Source organism: Pholcus phalangioides, unplaced genomic scaffold (genome assembly GCF_987345545.1).
Source record: "Pholcus phalangioides strain wild (caught in Gottingen) unplaced genomic scaffold, Ppha-v1.0 ptg000016l_1, whole genome shotgun sequence".
NCBI lineage: Eukaryota > Metazoa > Arthropoda > Arachnida > Araneae > Pholcidae > Pholcus > Pholcus phalangioides.
The window spans coordinates 8028034-8051088 of record NW_028301609.1 but is presented as its reverse complement, the minus strand read 5'-3'; the positions used below and the strand labels follow the sequence as shown (position 1 = coordinate 8051088).

The 23055-nt window shown below is 39.7% G+C and overlaps 1 protein-coding gene across 2 annotated transcripts; it reads right to left on the bottom strand.

The window, feature by feature from the left end:
- Window positions 1-1490: 1490 nt before the first annotated feature.
- On the bottom strand, window positions 1491-22922 carry LOC149074989 (uncharacterized). Of its 2 annotated transcripts, none has more exons than XM_089245959.1 (5): window positions 22669-22922; window positions 9760-10165; window positions 7703-7876; window positions 5738-5877; window positions 1491-1752 (listed from the first exon to the last, which is right to left on the bottom strand). In XM_089245959.1, exons 2-5 carry the CDS (start codon window positions 9977-9979, stop codon window positions 1696-1698), a joined length of 591 nt encoding a protein of 196 aa, XP_089102085.1. In that variant the 5' UTR covers window positions 9980-10165; window positions 22669-22922; the 3' UTR covers window positions 1491-1695. The 2 variants fall into 2 exon arrangements, with proteins under 2 accessions (XP_089102085.1, XP_089102086.1); XM_089245960.1 differs by having other exon boundaries at window positions 5738-5850; window positions 22669-22911.
- Between the last annotated feature and the right edge of the window lie 133 nt (window positions 22923-23055).

Genomic DNA, 23055 nt, shown 5'->3' with positions numbered 1-23055 from the left:
TTCTTTCAAACCGAGCACAACCTATAGAGCAAGGCCTCAATGAAGGCCATTTCTACTATATCCAATGGATATTCTGCAAAAAAGTGTAAATATATGGCATGCGTCGGCCTGCTATATCCAATGGCCTTCAGCTTCGTGTGGAGGCCTTACTCTATAGCTGGTGGTGATTCTTCTCCGGTCTGTCACCATGGACAATTTACTTCGAAAATGAAACCCCACTCACCGAGGAGTGATATATATACGTAAAGGTTTTGGGGTCGATGGGCAATTTACTACCAAATGCCGGAAGTGCGCGCATGTGTGTGTACCTTACAGTGTTTTACGAGAATTTTTAGAGATGCGACATCTATTTTTCAATCTGTGAAGTGTATTAATTGAATATTGGTGTCGTTTTATAGGCCCGTTGCTCTCTGTGGCGAGACTTTTCAACGAGAAAATTGGTTGGCATTCACGCCTTGGAAGTTTGGAACCACAGAAAACGACAGGGCCGCCGGTAGGATTCGAACCCGTGGCCGGGTCCTCACCATACGAGTCACTGCTCCACAGTGATCTTTGACCGCACAGTGTCACTGCTACTTAATCGTACATGCAACTCGTGAACATGTTCCCTAGATAAATCCTATCGAATTAACACATGCAGGAAGAGTGTTTGCGTATGCTCTTACGCATTTATGCCGTAGGTATTAAATATTATCTATATTCACCCCCCCCCAGTTCGAACCTGCGGCTAGAGTAGCGCCGCTAATCACTCAAGCGATCTGTAAATATACCACAAATCACTTAAGTGATCTGGAAATGTGTCGCTGACCTCTTGAGCGAGCGATGCGGAACTGCACCGCGAGCCAATTCTCTCGGTCCTGAGACTGGTCACAGTGGAGCGAAGAGATACGAGTTCCAAGAATAGCGACCAGGAAGAAAAAAAATGCGTAGGGATGGATGAAGAGATGTCCACACACACACATATATATTATATACTAAAAGAGGAAGAGAATAAAAAAAATGGCGGTTGGGGTTCTCAAATGTAAAAGAGAGTGATGATGATGATCCCTCCGCAAAATGGGGAAAGGAAAAAAAAAAGATGCGGACCAATTAGCAGATAGCGAAAATCAGCTGATCGAGGTTAAAACAAACAGGACTGTTCAAGTCGCGCACCTCGTTATGTGCCCTCTTTCTCTCGCTCCTCGAGAACAAAGAAATAGAATTGCTTTCGTGGCTAGTCTTTTACTACGCGCCCCCGTACCTCGTAATCGCCTCGCTATATATGTGATCTGTAAAATTCACAAAATTAGTTTTCCGGGTCACGGTCCCCATCAGACGACTCCTTGGGCCACATTTTGCCCGCGGGCCGTGGGTTGAGCAAATATGGTTTAGTAGTTAGTAACAAGCTTGATAATATGCTTCATGAGTATTGAATTGAAATTTTTCACGGAATAGTTTCTCATTACACAGACATGTTAACACTATTAAAAAAAACACTAAGAAAGAGCAGGAAAGTGTCAAAAAATAATTTAATCATACAATACAGACAAAATTTCAGATTAAGTACTTCATGTACTGAGTACACATATATTGGCTTCCGAAAATAATTTTCTGTCTCGGTACGCAGGTAAAATGACGAGCGGTAATGATGGCAATAGTACAAATGAGCAGCTGTGGACATCCCGGGGAAAAAGAGTATTGCATTTTTGTCCTCTTCTACGCTGTTATAGTTTGCGTTCGCATCGACATAATCGGCGGAGGTCTTGTGCGAGGCTGGAAAAGTTGAAACCACAATGTTATAGTATTAATAGAGCCCGGAAGCTTAGGAAAAATGCCATAAATGTTCGTTTTTGCCAATTTTCAAGCTTTTTTTAAAAAAATGTTTTAACTTTTCCTGCTATAAATGCCTGTTTTAATATAGTTTTAAGTTTATTAGTGGATTTCAGAGGCCACAATCTGCAAAACTTGGATATTTTGAGCATTTAGAACAAAAGAATTGTTGTTGTTTTTTTCAACTTTTCCAAAACTCTGAGTATTCATTTTTCATAGCCCCCCCCCCCTCTCTTTCCAGCCCCATTTAAACACCAGCGACTGCGAGTGATCTGAGAGATACGGAACTTGGTGTTGCCATGCAAAAAAAATTAATTTCGCTTTGACCGGATGATATTAGACGTGAATGATTTTGTTTCTCAGATGAACGCAGCCCATGTTAGAACGGCAGGGGAAATTCAGAAATTTGTTTCTCCACATGCTTAACATCATAGAACATGCTTGATAGAACATGCATCATAGAACACATGCTTAACATTATAGGTGACTTTGACCTTTGAAAACCAAACACACCCCGCTTTCCATCTCATTGAGATATCGAAGCGTTCCCGGAGGATGGGTGTGTCTGGAAATTTTATTAAATATCTCAGAATAATAAATAAAAACATTACATATAGATTGCACATATAAATTCACATATAATCAATATTCGTCAATGGACGCATTATAATATACGGAGGGAGAAATTAAAAATTAACCGTAAAATCTACATCATAATGTTCCGAAAGTTCTTGATTTCATCCGAAGATGAGCATTCTAGCGTACATGCGCTCTAAACGGCGTCCCTTGACACTGTGGTCATAGCTTTGTTGAGGTACGTTCTTGAATAGGCGTTGGACTGCATTGCATATGTATAGCTGACCCAAGAGGTCATCAGTTGACGTGATGGCTCACACAAAGCGGGGTAGGAGCAGGCAGGGCTCTTGGGAGCCCATGTTGTTTTGATTTTATTTTTTGTACACCAAAAATGCACTGCAAACAACAATGGCTATTTATTTTACATACGTGTAAATATTCTATTAAATTTACTAGAGTCGCTCTCAGATGCAGTCACATCGGGCCCAGTTCTTGAAGGAATCCCGTATGTGTGGTAATATGAAAAATAAAGATTAATTTTTTTTTATAACAATAGAACAAAGTAGCCATAATGGTTTGCCACTTTTTTCAATAGTCGTCAGAATCATCATCAGCATCACTTTGAAGGTCAGGCAAAGGATGATCCCCATAGAAATCAGTGTTAAAATTGCCGATTTTACTGTAGAAATGCTGAAATTTAGTGGGGGTTTCCTGCCACTCCGATAATTTTAGAAATTGTATTGAAATATTGAGTTCGCTTAGAGATATACGAGGCCCAGGACCTACTTTCGAATTGGATATCCAGGCACAATATAACATTAATTTCAACTTTTTATTAATATCTTCTCAAACATGAAAATTAATGTCTCCGTATAGTCTTTTGATATTCAACTGCATAAATTCACGTGGGGGGTAGGATATTTTAAAATTAATTATGGGCTCGTAAAAAGTACATCGAAAAAATTCCACAGCTTTAATTAAGCATTTTTGGAAGCTGAAACAGGCAGAGATGGATAACTTGAAGTTCATGGAGGGGGGGGGGGACCAAAATACTTAGCGCCCCTTAAAAAGAGAGGGAGGGGGAATTCATTTATACGTTTCTTTAAATCTAGATTTGTTTATTTCATGAGTCGTGCAGGAAGTCGCCATATTGGTTAACGTGGACACAGTTTGTATGTCCCACAAAGAGGGAGATATCACGTGATCCAAAAAGCATCATTGAAGAAAACCCGGGCAGCGCCGGGTATTATAGCTGGTATATTAATAAATTACAATGTCTATGTGCGAATTATTCTTCTCTCGGGTCGAAATCCGGATCGGAATCCGAACTCATACCAGGGGTTCGTACATTAACATACCATGGTAGTCAGTTGGTGCTGGTTCCAGCAATGCCGCCATATGCCATGAATTTTTCTAGCTATGAGCGAAATGTAATGGTTTAATAATTATATCGTTGTGTGTTGGCCTGTTGTTCGTTATCCTGTTGTTCTCTGTGGAGAGACTTTTAGTGGGCAGATCGGCTCGCATTTGTATCTCGAAGTTGAGAATATATACACTGGTGAAATAAATTAAGAGAATTTACATATTTTATCGAATTTCATGAAAAGAACTGAACAGAATGTAAAACCACTGCTTCTAGACAAAAATGCAAATATTGTACGCCAAATACGTAAGCGTACACGTGTGTGTAGGCGGAGCCGGTAGAGAAACAGGCTTTATAAGCGCGCGTAAGTTAAGACGCATTTCGTTCGCTAGCACACCTCGGCGAATTTCTTGGTGTTAATTTCAATCGGTTAATTTCAAATTGTAACAGTAGAAATGAGTAACCACCAACGTTTAGATGATGGAATGAGGTGGCGAATTGTGGGGAGGCTAGAAACAGGCCAATCTCAAGTCCAGATTTGTAGAGAGTTCAACTTAACGCCCAGCGTCGTGTGTAACTTATGGAAACAGTTCCAGGATACCGGATCCATCGAGAGAAAGCCGGGGCAAGGTCATCCAAGAGCCATGACGGCCAGAGAAAATCGCCATTTGTCGATTATAGCGACAGGAACCCGTGTTTCCAAAAGACTTCATGAGAGAGGGTTGTTTGCAAGAAGACCTGCTGTTTGCGTCCCGCTCACTTCTACGGACAGGAGAATCTATTTATCATGGTGCAGAGAGCATAGAGATTGGAGTATGGATCAATGGGCGACCGTTCTCTTCACTGATGAGTCCCGGTTCAGCCTAAGCACCGATTCTCGCCGTACGTTCATATGCAGAGAACCAGGGACCCGCTACCTACCCTCCAATGTCCGCGAAATCGACCATTATGGTTGAGGAGGTTTAATGGTCTGGGCAGGCATCATGTTGGATGGCCGCACACCTATCCATGTCTTTGAAAGAGGTACTGTGACTGGTGTGAGGTATTGGAGCCCTATGTTCGCCTTTTCAGGGGTGCAGTTAGCCCTGAGTTCATTTTAATGGACGATAACGCGAGGCCACGTAGAGCTCTTCTGCTCGACGATTTTCTAGAGAGTGATCGTATTCACCGGATGGATTGGCCAGCCAGATCTCCAGACCTTAACCCTATAGAACATGTCTGGGGCGCTCTGGGGAGGACAATTGCAACTCGCAACCCACTTCCGGGAACCATCCAGGGAATGAAAACAGCGTTGCTGAACGAGTGGGACCAATTGCCACAGGAAATGGTAAACTGCCTCATTTCAAGTATGAAATCACACTGCGAGACCTGTATATCTGTAAGAGGGGACCATACCCCCCATTAACCCATTTTTTTGTTTATTCTGCAACAGCTGTTTCATACCTTCCGACTCCAACGAGTGCTACGCACGATCATGCGTGTGTGTATTATACAATTATTGAATGGTTATTTGTTTTGTATTGTATCAATGTATGTACATATCAAATTTCATTAAAATCGATACAGTAGTTCTATAGATAATCGACCAAGTCTACAAATTCTCTTAATTTCTTACACCAGTGTATATTCAGAAAACAACAGATATTTAGCAGAAAACCAACCACGACGGTGGAGTTTGTATCCCCCCGTCGTGATCGCATCGTAATTGCAAACGGGACTTTTTCGGATATAGTTGTCATTCAGTTATTGCTGTCGGAAACCCCGAGTCCCGATTTGATCACATTAAGCGGCGTGGAGTTTCACCAAAAAGGTTTTGAAACGTCAACCACGGCTTTAACGACACCTGGGTTGGATAACGACAATACTTCGCAGAATCTTCACTGTCGTTATAATCGAGTCCGAATGTATAAAGGTCCGTACTTATACAAAACATTCTTCACATTAAAAGAGAAGAAACAAAAAAGGTGTACACACACACCACACACTGACCATCATGATATTTTGGTACCACTGCGCAGAGAAGTACGTCAACAAGTTGCATCCTAAGCATAATCCACTGAAGAGTGACGCTCTGAAATAATTTTCTCCTTTGGAGTCGAGACCTGATGGAACGAAATCAAAAATATTTCCTGTCGATAAAAAATCCTGAATCAGTCCCGTATCATTACATGAATCATCTGCACATTTTACTGCATGCCCCGAGGAATTAGCATAATAATGAATAACTAAATACACTGTTGCAAAAAAAAAAAGGAAGAAAAAGTGACTGCTCTTATTGAAATTAAACATGCGTAAAGCTCATACACAGATGATGAAATTATCAAAAATTCAAAGCCGTAGGACCCATCAACGGATAGCAGTCGCGCATTCAATGTTCATATCAATAATTGGTGAAACCCGTGCCCCACCTGGCGGCGATGCGTGCTTGTATACGTCGATGAAAGCAGTGATAAAGATTCCTAATCTCATCTTGCGATACATTCTGCACGGCATTTCATCAACTGCTGCACCAGATATGTGCGACATTTTAGGTTTGCCCGAATCTGGCGCCCTATACATTTTCGATTGGCGAAAGGTCCGGTGGCCTTGCTGGCCAAGGAATGACATCAACAGCACGGAGGCAGTCCAGAGATGTTGCGAGCCGTATGGGGGGAATGACTTGTTAGGAAGTCTTGTTGGAAAATTACCCCAGGATGACGTGCCATAAAGGGTAATAACACGACTGGCCGGAGGATGTCATCAACATATCGTCGAGCTGTTAAAGTTGTGCGCAGGATGGCTAGAGGCGACCTGCTGTCGAGAGATAGCACCCTACACCAGGTGTAATGGCCGTATGGCTATGTAAAACAAAGGCTGAGTGGGACCGTTGGGCCCCGGCCCCTCCACACTCATAACATTGGACCACATTTTATCTGCTCCAAGACTGAAGCGGGTTTCATCTCTGAACACTATGCGATTCCAGTCTGCTGGCAGCCATGATGATCGGCTGCGACACCACTCTAGACGACTCTGCCGATATTGTGGGGGTTGAAGACAGACGTCTTATAGGCCGCTGTGAGCGTAATCCCGCGAGCTGTGGGTGGGAGATAGTGGAAGGCACCACGGGGGTTAGGGAAGAGGCTGTAGCCAGCACCTCCTCGAGATAGAAGGCCTCCGCACGGGTTGCCATAAACGTCATTCAGACTACTTAGCAAGTTTGTTACATTTTGAAACGCAGCATCCTATTTCGTTTCTTCTTATTTTGGCGTAAAATCTTCCTGATTGGCTCACAAATACCGTATGGTGATTGGATGTGCGTGCATAGAAATCGCCAATTCTGAGCTCGAGATCATTTCTTTTCCGCACAACGATGATACTGGCACGAGCAGGGGAATTTTTTCCCCCTGAATATACTGAGAGAAAATGTACTACTTACTGACGTCACAAGCAGCGTGCGGAGGCCTTCTATCTCTAGGAGGTGCTGCTGTAGCACGTTGGTTGGATAGGTCACAATGATGTCGTTGGGGAAGTTCGGGGGCCTGCCTCGTGATCGTGCACTTTGGCCTTCCAGAGCTTTCATTCCGCCGATGAGTTTCTTGCAGAAACCATTGCTGCCTGCACTTTTGCACAGCCGTGCCTGTAAGGTGCAGGTGGCGGCCTATTGCTCGGTATTACCAGCCAGCTTCACGCATCCCGACTATGCGGCCACGTTCGAACTCGTTCAATTGGCTAGAAGGTAGGACGTCTTCGACAACGTCATAACGGCATTATTGGTTGCGTCTTCAGGGAACTGCAGCGTCGGCAACGAGAAAAGATCAGCCGTCCGCGATTGTTACCTGTTTTATACAATGTTAGCTGCGCAATAGAAACGCGCGCTATGACCGAAGTTAACATTCATTGGTCTCGCAAATTTAATCATTTACATACTTGTTATATGAAGGAATTTGCATGTGAAATTTCGAAATAATGGCTCACTTTGATGTCTCAGGAAACCCAGGATGAAATAGATACCCAGAGCGGTGCCGGAGAAGATAGACATGCACAAGCCGAACATTTTGATAGTTTCCAACGTCTCTATGTTATGCCAGTACTCCAGTTTCTTCACCAGATGCAGGATAAACAGTGATGACAGGCACAAGGCGATCCCGGCTGCACATGAAATGTTGCCAATCAAAAAACACAGAGAATATTAATATTATTGCGCACAGTTTTACATGATTTCATAGCGTCCTCCTCATGCAATGGTTTACCAGTGGTTCTCCACCTGGGGTCATATGCCCCTCCCCCCCCCCCCACCTACGATAGTGGGATATTCTAAGATGGCCACGGGTGAAAATCAAATGGAATAGTGGTAAAGCGGGGAACTTCTCTCTCTCAGAGTGCTGTGAAGAATTAGAGCTTTCAAGTGAAATATTGGTGGGGGGAAAACGTTGCTATTTTTCAGAATCTATAGAAGAGCTGTCTATAGAACCAGAGTTATCTTTACCAACGGGTCCATGTGGGCATGGCTCGGGGCCTCATACTCATGGGGGAAGGGGGCATCTAATGAGATTTGGTACTATGATTTACATGCGTAAGTATGCAAGCTGTTACTTTCGGCAAAGTTTGGGCGACCCAGTACATCACTTTATCCGGCGACCCACGATATTGAGACGGCAATGCATAAAATCTACACAAGAAGGAAGATCACCAGTGGCGTATTTAGGGGGGGGGGGAGGGCTTAACGGGTGGCAAATGAGAATTCAAGAAAATTAGTAGAATGAGAGAAAGACGGAAAAATTTGTATAAATCTCGATAAATCCGCCTCTGCTCATATATCAAGGGACAGCGTTATTGAGTGACCAAAAGAGTGACTTAGAGCGTGAGCACCTGTTTTTTGCATGATCAAACGGGCTCACAAATTTTCAGGGCCCCGAAATCGGCTGCCTTTTGCATTATAGGCACGGGGGCCCTCTTCCCTCCTCCACACCTCTGTGTGTGCCTAAAAGAACACTATATATAAGATGCCCCGAAAATTCGCATTTGCCAGGGACCCGAACTTATGAGAAACAAGCCTTCTCCCTGGTTAAGATAGAGGAGCCACAAGAAAAAAAATATGGTCCGACGGGGAGGGGAGCATGTGCAAAAAATGCTTAAGAAATAAGGGTGAAATTCTATTAAGGTTCTTAACAGGGGCGGGCGTCGGAAGGAAGTGATTTGAGACCCATGAGTACTCAGCTTGAGTACAATGTAGAAGATTTTGATTTATGAATCAATTGCGAGGGTTGCTCGACACCCTGCTACAATATACCAGGGGTGCTCAAGTACCCAGAGTACCCGCAGTTTCGGCCCTGGTCGGAACTAAAGGGGGACCCCGGGCGGCAAATTTTAGGAGGTAACAGTTTTAGGTGGGAACAAAAAACACCATTGTAAAATCATCGAAATTTAATGTTGTGAGGGTGGTGCCAAAACCTGTTTGCCCAGGGCGGCAAAAATCCTAGTTACTGCCCTGGTTCCGACGCTAGTTCTACATTTGAACCTCTCCATAACGGACAAACGGACACCAATGAGACCGAAATTTCTGTCTCATACATTGGGGTCCCTTCCACGGACTCCAGAAGTGTCCGTTAACGGGAGGTGTCCATTATGGGAGGTTCTATTGTATTAAGGTTCTGAACAGGAGCGTCGAAAGAGTTTCAGACTCGTGAGTACTTGGCTAGAGTCTCATGTAGAAAATTTTGATTTTTGAATTAACTCTGGGTGTTGCTCGACACCATGCTACAAAATGCCAGGGGTGCTGCTAAAGCACCCACAGCACCCCTGGTACTATTAAGATTCTGAACAGAGGCGTGGGAAGAGTTTCAGATCCGTTGAGTCAGCCTGAGTCTCGTGTAGAAGATTTCGACTTTTTAATACGCTCTGGGGGGGTTACTCGACACCATGCTACAATATGCAAGGAGGGCTCAAGTACTCACATCGCCCCCCCCCCCCCCAATCTCATCCCCCCCCCGGTTCCGAACCCACCTGGAAAGGTACAAAACAACGTCTCTTACCTGTGAGAAAAGCCCAAACGGCCGCGTTTATGTCCATATCCTGGAGGAAGATGGCCGAGAAGTAACATCCGCCAGCAATCAGGGACACGGTGACCAACAGGAATCCCCATACGAGACCCTTGTTCCACGTACTTTCAAAACCGGCGCAGTTGGACAGGGCGCTGCTGGTGCGTTCACTGAATCTCCGGAACGAAATAGTGGACCTGGAGACGTCGCCCATCTCATCACGTCTTGGATTTCTAGACACGGGAGGCAGCAACGGGTCTCGCTCCCCTCTCTCCTCCTCCTCCTCCTCTTCAAGATCGGAATTCTTTTGTATATACGCCACTGCTGTTGTTTTTACCTTCTATTATTATCGGCGAATACAGTACATGTTTCGAAAGTTATAAGACTCTCCAAAAACACCCTGCAAGAAAAAAAAAAAAAGAGGCGTCAACTTATCGCAATGGGTTTCTATAAACTTATCAACACCGAACAAGAAAAAGATCAAATGGCATCGATACGATTGTGTTTGTTTCATTGATTGCCTTATCTAATTTTCACATCGAGACAATGTGTGCCGGTCTTGCCTCCATTTTTTTTTTTTCAGAAATAAAATTAAATATCATTTGAGGTGAAAGTATACAGAGCAATATTCTTGTTAGAGCGCATGCGCGCGATTTCGAAACTAACTTATTACTCGGAACAACAGCTCTTATTCGTGTGTAATTTTGAATAAATTGACTTCGGAGTTGGAAAACCGCGAATATTGGGGGAACTTATGGGCAAATAAGATGAAAATGCAGAATTATGCAATTATTTTTTAAGGTGAAAATGCAGAATTTTCTCCTACAGGGTGTTTCACGAAGGATCCCTAACTTTGAAAATAAATAACTCCGAAACGGTGATAGATAGAAGCATGAAACCAATGGTATGTTTATCAAAAAAAAAACCATAAGAATAATGATACAGAAACCTCAAAATGTTAGTTACAAATTGCGCTGATAGATGGCGCCACGGGCAGCACGACAGATTCAATGAATAGAGTTCAGACGTCGAGATCGATCAGTCGTCGAAGACTTGCCGTCAAAACACCACCGTTATTAGCATATAGTGAAAGAAATAATAATCCGAATAAATCGGTCCGCAGACTTGCAGCTGAATCCGGAATCACGCCATCCAGCACGTACGGAATCCTGCGGGAGACACACATGTTTCCGTACAAGATTCAATGCCGGCACGCCATAGCAGCTCGAACTGAACGACAACGAGATGCTCAACGTGATTGATGGTTCTGGTTTCGTTGTCGCCCGAATATGCTTTACAGACGAGTCGCATTTTCATCTGGATGGTGTCATTAAGAGACAATTCGCGATTTTGGGGTACCGAAAATCCACATTTGTCTCACGCACGACCACTCCATTGCCGAGAATTGGGCGGCAATCTCCTGCAAAGGCATCATTAGGCCCTTTTTCTTGCGAGAAACGGTGACGACTGACCGGTATATTGAGCTTTTGAAACACTTTGTCGCCACTCAACAAGCGTTGGACGATCGACCAGGCACGGCGTGGTTCATGCAAGATGGGGGCTTGCCCACACCGTACACAAGCCGTTTTTGACTTTCTGGACGAATACTTCGATGATAGTTATTGCGTTGAACTATTCGATAGTTAAGGGCAGGGCCGTATGCAAGTATTTGCCGCCTGTGGGCTATACAAATTTTGCAGCCCCCTCCCATTTCAGTCTAACTTTTTTACCCCCCCCCCCATGCCATTATTAACAAATCATAAACAAAGAAAAACAAAAAAGTGGTACTGTATGTTATCAGTGGTGGCGAGATACTTTGTGCGTACTTGGTTATAGTCTAGCAACAAAATGAATATGTAATGCATTACATAATATCTATACATATTATATTTAACCGCACATCCTATAAAGTGTATTTTGAAATAATGAAATACTTTTTCAAAACTTTTTCGTGGATCAACTAAAATTCCAGATGGGCCCCGACAGTGGTTTGTGCAGACGCTGCGGTGGTCGAGTGGTCATAACGTCGAACTCGCATCGTGAGGATCCGGGTTCGAACCCCACCGTCACCGCAGTGTTGGTCGGCCGAAGTTGGTTTCCTGTGGTTTCTCCCAACTTCGAGGCGGAAATGTGAGCCGATTTCCCCAATAAAAAGTTTCGCCACAGAGAGGAACAGGACTACAACGATTAATTATTCAATCGTTACACTTCACTCATAGTTAGCAAAACTGGCGGCAGATGACAGCATTACACAGAAACAAACTTCACGTTAGGCTTCACTACACGTACACGCACATTACCGCGTGTACCAATTCGTTAGAGGTTCCGCAGAGGAATATGGACGAGGTACATGTGTGGTGTAGTGGTTTGCGCACTCGTGTCATTTGAATGTGCTTGCATTACTTGAATATACATTGTGTCCCACAATCGCCACACGGTTTTCAGAATGGGAATAGCAAGAAAACGGTGACCGATATTTAAGTCATTCTAGCGGAATATAAATGTGCGAAGTCAGGAATTTCAGCTACGTCATTCCTGTTTCAAGGGATTGCATTTAAAATCAGTGACTAAAAATTCATCACGAAACTTCATGGTTTCCAAAACTTGGCATGTTCATTAGTTTACACAGATAATTCTCCAAAATTTCAATTCCACAGGTCTGAATAATCAAATTTATAAATAATATTGAATTATAAACTCGTCTATTCGAGTGCTCAATTCTTTACTAATTCGACCTCTTTTTCCATAACATCAAGAAAAAATACAATAGCAACGTGTGTGGGTCAAATACAGTATATAACATCGGCGGTTATAGTTTGTGGTGCTGCTGCTGAAAAACGATCTTATAGGGAAGATGGGTTTCGGGGACGGATCTCGACGACGTCACGAATCTCGGGAGGAGGCTTTCTGCTCTAGAACGTTAGAACGTGTTGGTACCGACACCCCCCCCCCCTATAGACAGCCCTTCAGAGAAAGTACCCCCCCCCCCCCCGTAAATACACTACTGGTTAAGGGAAGACATGGACTGGCCTCCGTATTCACCCGACATATCACCCCCTGCGACTACTTTCTGTGGGGCACACTGAAGGACACTGTTTACTGCAACACTCGACGAGCTGGAGGAGGCTCTTTGTCAAGCTTGTGTGTCGATTTCACGGCGTGTCGGTGACACGCTACAAAGAGTCACCGACAATTTCATTCTTCGTTTGCGACATGTGTGTTGTGCGAAGGGTGCACATTTTGAATCGCTTTTGATGTGAATGCAACGCGGGCTGCTTGCATTACCCACTACGAACAGTCTACTTATGGTAATGCCACCTGCGGCAACATCTATCGGCGCAATTCGTAACTAAATTTTTTGGGTTTCTTTATCAGATTGTCTTAGTTTTTTTAATAAACATATCACTGGTTTCATGCTTCTATCTATCACCGTTTCCGAGTTATTTATTTTCAAAGTTAGGGGTCCTTCGTGAAACACCCTGTATATTGATAATGTTAACTTTTCCCGGACACAACGTTTGGATTCTTTGCTATTCCCGCTTACAACGTTCACATCGGGCTTTTTCCTCCCTTGAAAACAGCGTATTTTTTGCCTTTTTCACAGGTAAAGAAACGAAAATTGTGATTATTTATGTGCTAGCGCTTAACTATTATGTGAAAACTAGACTTCACTTTTATGGCTCTTTGGAAGCCGATTATTTTTTCGACATAAAGAATCGACAGAAACTACGTTTCTTTCTTTTTTTAAGAGTTATACACAATAATTTTAATATTATTTTTCTTTTACTTTGTCTAACAATAGTGCGGAACAGAGCATAAACTGCCCTTACCACTCTTCACATACTCCAGGGTGATCAAAGTTATGCCACTGAATAGGGGAGACCATAACAGATAAGAACTAGGGAAAGTTCTCTCAGAAGAGGATAATTTTTTTTTTTCGCTTTGCAGTCTTATTCAAATTTTCGGCATTAGATCGATTCCAAAAACAAAAAGCGAATCTTCTCTAACGTTATAAGTGGTGTTATAGACGACTGCATATAACAAAGGAATCAGGAGGTGGTTCTTTTCATCCACCTCTGAATCTGTTGATACAAAATGAAGCCGGAAAAGCGTGTGTGAGATGGACCCAAAACATAAACAACTTCACAGATTTTCAGACGCCAGCGTCAAGTTGCATGTAAAGGCGACTTTTCCGGATAAGAAATGCCGGATTTCCCAACTATACCACCCTTGGAATTTAATTCTTCACAGAACAGCCAATACGATGCTTTCATGACCTTTGAAATTTCGGAAAAATGAAGCAGTGAAGCCGGGTTTTTCCTAGGAGCAGGTTTCCTGTGCCGCGCGCAGTTCGCCCAGCGCGACACGCCGTCCAGTCACCAATAAGAAAAGCAGCATGACTGTTTTCCTGCAGAGCGCAATACGCCTCGCGACAGAGCTTTACGGCGGGCGTGATTGGCCGACTGCTTCTGGAGGAGTCAAATGCGTCGTGCGCCGCGCGTTTTGCCGATGTTCTCTTCACTCTTGTGTGTTTTCTCTCCCTTCCCTTCAAACCGGAGCATGCAGACGACACAGTAGCTGATGCCAAAGCCATACAATATAATATATCCGCCCGATCTGATGCGACACGATAGGAAAACACAAACACATAGCGTGGTTATGTAACACGCTGCTGCCGAAGCTATGGTCGGTAAAAAACTACGTCTTACAATTCTTATATAGACATTTCCCGCTTATAAAGTTTTTTAGCTGCTGTTTTTTGAAAAACGTTATAAGCGGGATCGACTACATATGAAAGAAATTATTATTGCCGCAAGTGCGCCCTCCCTGAAAACTTGGGGTCGCGGTGCTACCACACCCATCGCACACCGGACGAGTCAGTCAGCGTAACTCTATTAGCATTCTTACCAAACATTACCATGAGTGTTAATCAAATACCACAAGAGGTTACGAGACGGTAAACGACGCAACAATTCCAATACGACAAATAATAACAATAACAAGAGGAAAAAATCTAGTAATAAAATAGCTATATTGAATTAATAATTGAATCACGTGACTCGTTTCTCCAAGTGAGACAACAATCGGCGCGTGAAATTGCGAAAGACATCTCGATCTGGAACTTGGTTGGAGCTTAAATGTCAACGACGACAAACGAATAACAATCATAATGACAATGGTAAGATTTTCGAACTTGTTACGTGAGGGGGAAAATCGTGGGAATCAACATAATAGAGGATTACGGCATTATTAAATCTTCGTTACCTCCTTTTTTTGCGTGTTATTAAAAAATAAATCAAGAGTGGAATAACAATACTTGAAGAGAGATTTGCTCCATTAACCCCTTGTTGCTGTATTAGCGACAAAAAAACAATGATTCCTAGGATTAAACAACAATCGGATTCAAGGTGTGGGAAACTGAAAGACCTCGAGATGGAAAAACGTAACCCTTTTGTCCTTTGTTAACGATATGTTTTCTGTTGAAAAGTGCATATAGAATCCGATCAACAATAAGATTCTGAAAAGCAACAATTAATTTTTGGAAAAATTGTTATTTATATTCGAATTGATGGGTTCACTGAAGGCTATCTAAAGTAATTACAGGGACCAATGAGCCAGAGGAGTCGACATGAAGCAAACATTGGGGGTGGGGGAGCTGAAAGTTATCCAGTATATACTTGACTTGAGCCCTTGTGCACGAGGGGGATCGGTACGTTACATAGTATATCCATTAATTATTGGGGGGGGGGGGTCAAACGGCCTCAGCCCTTAGGTTCAAGCGCCTATGCCATGAGTCCAGTTTTGCATGACAAGGCCGGTCTGAGACAAAGTAGTGCTTATTATGGTGGTTCCCAAATGTGTGTGTGTGTGTGTGTGTCGCGGCTCCCTAGGATGCCCGACATCAATCACAAAGATATTTTCCTATATATTTAGGTCCGAATCGTCTCAGCATACTGATAAGACAGGGGTTCTTTAACGTTTTCCAGCCACGACCCAAAATCAACAACACGATCAAACTTTGCGACCCATTGGTCTATTTTGAATTTGAAAAATGTTTATTAAATATATTTCTGATTAACAAAATGTTCAGTTTTCAAAATTAGTGGAACTAGTCCATGGCTTCATTATTAACAAGTGGGATAACAGGGCTTGAGCCCAAGGCTCCGTATCAAACTGCGATCGCTAAATTGATGAAATTTTTCATCAGTTCTGAAAACATTTCGCTCATGAATTTAGAATTCTAATTTATACAAATACAAATACAACGCCACAACAGGCAAATTGCCCAACGAGGTGGCTGACTTAAGAACATCATGGATCCCCGAGCCATTTTTTGGAGGCCCTACCTAATACTGCTACACCACACATGCACCCCGCGGAACCCCCAACGAATCGGAACATGCGGGAATGTGCGTGTACGTGTAGTGAAACCTGACGTGAAGTGTTTTTTTTTCTCTGTAATGCTTGTTATGTGTAGTGCTGCCATCTGCCACCAGTTTTTCTAACTATGAGTGAAGTGATATGATTGAATGATTTATCGTTGTAGGACTGTTGCTCTCTGTGACGAGACTTTTTAATGGGGGAGATCGGCTCGCATTTGCGCCTCGAAGTCGGGAACCACAAGAAACCAACTTCGGTCGACCACCACTGTGGTGACGGTGGGGTTCGAACCAGTCACTATGACCACTCGACCACCACAGCGGCATCTGGGCTGGCCACTTCGCGGACTCTTTGTCAGTGACATATACAATTCTGCGAGTTCCCGTTTCATTTTACAGGTGCGGCTTATTCGCAGGAGGGGCGCCGAAATAATTTCACCTCCTCCCCGCGTTTATCGAGACTTTTTAACGGGGAGATCGGCTCGCATTTGCGCCTTGAAGTTGGGGACCACAGAAAACCAACTTCAGCCGACCACAATCGTATATTTATCGTATATTTTGCGCAGTAATTAATAAAAACAAAATTTTTACTTGTTCCGACACCCCCCCCCCCCTATTATTCGGCGCCCTGTGCACAGGTAGCACTATCCCAAGGCCGCCCCTGCTCGCAGCGGGCCGCTAATCCGGCCCGGAATAGGGTCGTATGTGGCCACACTATTTATGCTATTAGTTGGTGGTCCGTCGAATCACTTCAAAATTTTTTAATGGTCTTTGATTTTAGGCCAGTTAAGAAACGCTTCTACACTGCTTCGAAAATCGGCATGGGTGCCGCAAGGTACTTGAAATTCTGATTCCGTTTTCGAGGGTGCCACGAACTTGTAAAGTTTGCGGAACCCTTGATTTAAGGAAGAGCAACCCGACTATCAGACGTCATGGTTCCTCTCCTGTGAACTCTCTCCGAAGTAGCTTTATAAAGAAGCACAAAAATTGAATTCGAACGTCACGAGTCCCATGACACGGCCTCCACGTGCGTGTCGCGACATGTAAAAGTGTCACGTGATGTCCTTTATATATATCTATATAAAACAGCCATTATTATGCGGAAGTTGTCCCTCAATTGTCTATATCAAAAGAATAAGAAAAACCCAAACAGAACCATAAAAATCACGAAAAATATGCGCACAATGGCCGTCCATTATATTTTAAACTTAAATGCTCGAGCTGGTATTGTACTTGAATTAAACCAAGCGGGATCGGTCATGCATTATTATTACTACCATTTTATTTTAGCGTGACGAGGAGGCACAAGGGTATTATGTAATTTCTCTTCCGTGGATATTATAATAAAGAAGGAGAATCCTTTCAAAAATCTCTGCCTTGAGGTAGAACGAGACGCCGGTCAAAGACAGTCAGAAACGTTCATTTTCAAAGACATCGTTGGACAAGCGGCCGATGACCTCAACCGTGGCGTATTTACAGAGGGGCTTAGCGGGCTTAGAGCCTAGCCCCAGGGTGGAAAGTTCAGAGGGGGTGGCAAATTTGAGGAATGACTGACCAGGAGAATTAATAGAATGAGAGAAGGACGGCGAAATTTCTATAACCCTCATTGAATCCGCCTCTGTCTAGACAGCAAGCTAGGTCACTGAGTAACTAAAACAGTGACCTAGAGAGTTTGCAACTGTGAGTGAGTAAAAGAGTGACTTAGAGCGTGAGCAAGCATGCGGATGTCCAAACGAGCGATCTAGAGTGAAGGACCAGGTCAGTGAGTGACCTGGAGCGTGTGCAAGCATGTGAGTGATCAAAGAAGTGTGCAAGCATTTGAGTGATCAAAGAAGTGTGCAAGCATGTGAGTGACTAAAAAAGTGTTCAACCGTGTGAATGATTAGAAGTGACTTTAGAGAGACACAGGTTAGGGCCGTAGCGTGCCCTCTTGAGTCCCGGGGCAGATTTTTTTTTCTTGAGTCCCCCTGGAAAGGGTACGCTTAGAAAAGAAGGGGTTCCTCCCTCCTCTTCCCATTCTCATTTTGCAGATTTTTTTCAAACAAAGAACTGTCAAATTGTCTAAGAAATATGCACAGTAAGTGCACTTTTTTATGTGGGGGCGGGGGGGGGCGGGCATTCTAGTTCAGGCCCCGAGCCGCGGTTGTCCCAGCCTAATCACGGGGCAGATACAGGTGTACTTGCAGGAGTGGGGGAGAAGGTTAAGCGGGCTATTGCACAGGTTTTCGAATTCGAGTAAAGAGTAGTCAAGAGAATTAGACTAAAGAGAAGGGCGGCAAAAACCACAAAAAAATCCGCTCCTGGACCACAACAGTATTTTGACATATTCAAATGATTTACGCACTTTTATGGAAATTGAGAAACGTTTCAATATTATAATTGAAACGTTGGCCGATGATTGGTTTCCCTAAAAAACAAACGCGTTTATCTACTTTTCAACGATTATGGACCGGCGGAAAAAATAAACACTTGGGAGAAATTTCCGGACCGGCAAAATATTAATAAATGAGACAAAAATAATTTGCGGACCGTAAAAAATAGATACCGTTTTTCGGAGAAATAGTGTGACTCCGGTAAAAAAAAATAAATGCATAGGAGAATTAATTTGGCGTAAAGTAAAAAAATAAATACATAGAATTAATTTGGCGTAAAGTAAAAAAATAAGTACATAGGAGAATTAATTTAGCGTAAAGTAAAAAAATAAATACATAGGAGAATTAATTTGGCTTAAAGTAAAAAAATAAATACATAGGAGAATTAATTTGGCGTAAAGTAAAAAAATAAATACATAGGAGAATTAATTTGGCGTAAAGTAAAAAAATAAATACATAGAATTAATTTGGCGTGAAGTAAAAAAAATAAATACATATACATAGGAGAATTAATTTGGCGTAAAGTAAAAAAATAAATACATAGGAGAATTAATTTGGCGTAAAGTAAAAAAATAAATACATAGGAGAATTAATTTGGCGTAAAGTAAAAAAATAAATACATAGAATTAATTTGGCGTGAAGTAAAAAAAATAAATACATATACATAGGAGAATTAATTTGGCGTAAAGTAAAAAAATAAATATATAGGAGAATTAATTTGGCGTAAAGTAAAAAAATAAATACATAGGAGAATTAATTTTGCGTAAAGTAAAAAAATAAATACATAGGAGAATTAATTTAGCGTAAAGTAAAAAAATAAATACATAGGAGAATTAATTTGGCGTAAAGTAAAAAAATAAATACATAGGAGAATTAATTTTGCGTAAAGTAAAAAAATAAATACATAGAATTAATTTGGCGTAAAGTAAAAAATATAAATACATAGGAGAATTAATTTGGTGTAAAGTAAAAAAATAAATACATAGGAGAATTAATTTAGCGTAAAGTAAAAAAATAAATACATAGGATAATTAATTTGGCGTAAAGTAAAAAAATAAATACATAGGAGAATTAATTTTGCGTAAAGTAAAAAAATAAATACATAGAATTAATTTGGCGTAAAGTAAAAAATATAAATACATAGGAGAATTAATTTGGCGTGAAGTAAAAAAATAAATACATAGGAGAATTAATTTAGCGTAAAGTAAAAAAATAAATACATAGAATTAATTTGGCGTAAAGTAAAAAAATAAGTACATAGGAGAATTAATTTAGCGTAAAGTAAAAAAATAAATACATAGGAGAATTAATTTGGCTTAAAGTAAAAAAATAAATACATAGGAGAATTAATTTGGCGTAAAGTAAAAAAATAAATACATAGGAGAATTAATTTGGCGTAAAGTAAAATTTAAATACATAGAATTAATTTGGCGTAAAGTAAAAAAAATAAATACATATACATAGGAGAATTAATTTGGCGTAAAGTAAAAAAATAAATACATAGAATTAATTTGGCGTAAAGTAAAAAAATAAGTACATAGGAGAATTAATTTAGCGTAAAGTAAAAAAATAAATACATAGGAGAATTAATTTGGCTTAAAGTAAAAAAATAAATACATAGGAGAATTAATTTGGCGTAAAGTAAAAAAATAAATACATAGGAGAATTAATTTGGCGTAAAGTAAAAAAATAAATACATAGAATTAATTTGGCGTGAAGTAAAAAAAATAAATACATATACATAGGAGAATTAATTTGGCGTAAAGTAAAAAAATAAATACATAGGAGAATTAATTTGGCGTAAAGTAAAAAAATAAATACATAGGAGAATTAATTTGGCGTAAAGTAAAAAAATAAATACATAGAATTAATTTGGCGTGAAGTAAAAAAAATAAATACATATACATAGGAGAATTAATTTGGCGTAAAGTAAAAAAATAAATATATAGGAGAATTAATTTGGCGTAAAGTAAAAAAATAAATACATAGGAGAATTAATTTTGCGTAAAGTAAAAAAATAAATACATAGGAGAATTAATTTAGCGTAAAGTAAAAAAATAAATACATAGGAGAATTAATTTGGCGTAAAGTAAAAAAATAAATACATAGGAGAATTAATTTTGCGTAAAGTAAAAAAATAAATACATAGAATTAATTTGGCGTAAAGTAAAAAATATAAATACATAGGAGAATTAATTTGGTGTAAAGTAAAAAAATAAATACATAGGAGAATTAATTTAGCGTAAAGTAAAAAAATAAATACATAGGATAATTAATTTGGCGTAAAGTAAAAAAATAAATACATAGGAGAATTAATTTTGCGTAAAGTAAAAAAATAAATACATAGAATTAATTTGGCGTAAAGTAAAAAATATAAATACATAGGAGAATTAATTTGGCGTGAAGTAAAAAAATAAATACATAGGAGAATTAATTTAGCGTAAAGTAAAAAAATAAATACATAGAATTAATTTGGCGTAAAGTAAAAAAATAAGTACATAGGAGAATTAATTTAGCGTAAAGTAAAAAAATAAATACATAGGAGAATTAATTTGGCTTAAAGTAAAAAAATAAATACATAGGAGAACTAATTTGGCGTAAAGTAAAAAAATAAATACATAGGAGAATTAATTTGGCGTAAAGTAAAATTTAAATACATAGAATTAATTTGGCGTGAAGTAAAAAAAATAAATACATATACATAGGAGAATTAATTTGGCGTAAAGTAAAAAAATAAATACATAGGAGAATTAATTTGGCGTAAAGTAAAAAAATAAATACATAGGAGAATTAATTTGGCGTAAAGTAAAAAAATAAATACATAGGAGAATTAATTTGGCGTAAAGTAAAAAAATAAATACATAGAATTAATTTGGCGTGAAGTAAAAAAAATAAATACATATACATAGGAGAATTAATTTGGCGTAAAGTAAAAAAATAAATACATAGGAGAATTAATTTAGCGTAAAGTAAAAAAATAAATACATAGGAGAATTAATTTTGCGTAAAGTAAAAAAATAAATACATAGAATTAATTTGGCGTAAAGTAAAAAATATAAATACATAGGAGAATTAATTTGGCGTGAAGTAAAAAAATAAATACATAGGAGAATTAATTTAGCGTAAAGTAAAAAAATAAATACATAGGAGAATTAATTTAGCGTAAAGTAAAAAAATAAATACATAGGAGAATTAATTTGGTGTAAAGTAAAAAAATAAATACATAGGAGAATTAATTTAGCGTAAAGTAAAAAAATAAATACATAGGAGAATTAATTTTGCGTAAAGTAAAAAAATAAATACATAGAATTAATTTGGCGTAAAGTAAAAAATATAAATACATAGGAGAATTAATTTGGCGTAAAGTAAAAAAATAAATACATAGGAGAATTAATTTAGCGTAAAGTAAAAAAATAAATGCATAGGAGAATTAATTTAGCGTAAAGTAAAAAAATAAATACATAGGAGAATTAATTTGGCGTAAAGTAAAAAAATAAATACATAGGAGAATTAATTTGGCGTAAAGTGAAAAAATAAATACATAGGAGAATTAATTTTGCGTAAAGTAAAAAAATAAATACATAGAATTAATTTGGCGTAAAGTAAAAAATATAAATACATAGGAGAATTAATTTTGCGTAAAGTAAAAAAATAAATGCATAGGGGAATTAATTTGGCGTAAAGTAAAAAAAAATAAATACGTAGGAGAATTCATTTGAGGACCAGCTAAAAATAAGAAAATAGGGAAAATAATATAAGGATCGGCAAAAAAAATGAATGAATAGAAGAAATAATTTGAGAACTGACAAAAATAAATACCATTTATTTGGAGAAATTTATGGATCGGAAAAAAAAAAAATACTTAAGAGAAATAATTTGCGGACCGCAAAAAAAGAATACATAGGAGAAATACAGTAATTTGCTGACTGGCGAAAATTAAATGCCATTTTTATAGGAGAAATAATTTATGGAATGGCAAAAAAAATAAATAGAAGAAGTAATTTTGTGCAGACGGTCAAAAAATAAGTACAGTATAACTTCGATTATCCGGGCTAATGGTGAGGAAGGTGAACACGGATAATCGAAACACGGTCAAACCGCAAAAATAGAAAAAAAAAATTCAATGTTATCAATTGGAAAATGTATTTTACCTGTTTAAAATGAGTATCCACTGTATATATTCGTATTATCCGTGCGAAAAAATCGAATAAAAAATTGCACTTATCGAATGATAGTCACACTATTATTATACTGGGTTTCATTGATGGCAGAAATACAGTAGAGCCTCGATTATCTGGGCTAATGTTGGGACCGCGGGTAACCGAAAAAAAGGGTTATCCTTCTCCTGTAGGCCATTCTGCAGTTATAAAATGCATTACGAGAACGATACAGACAAAGGAATAGCGCTGATCCAGCTGATGATGAGTCGTGAGGTCTCGTGACCGCATTGGAAGTTACATCATTCTTGTGACTTATCAGTCGCAAAGAAGAAGGAAAGGGCAATAAATTTCCACTTACTTTCCGGCATTTCCTGCAAT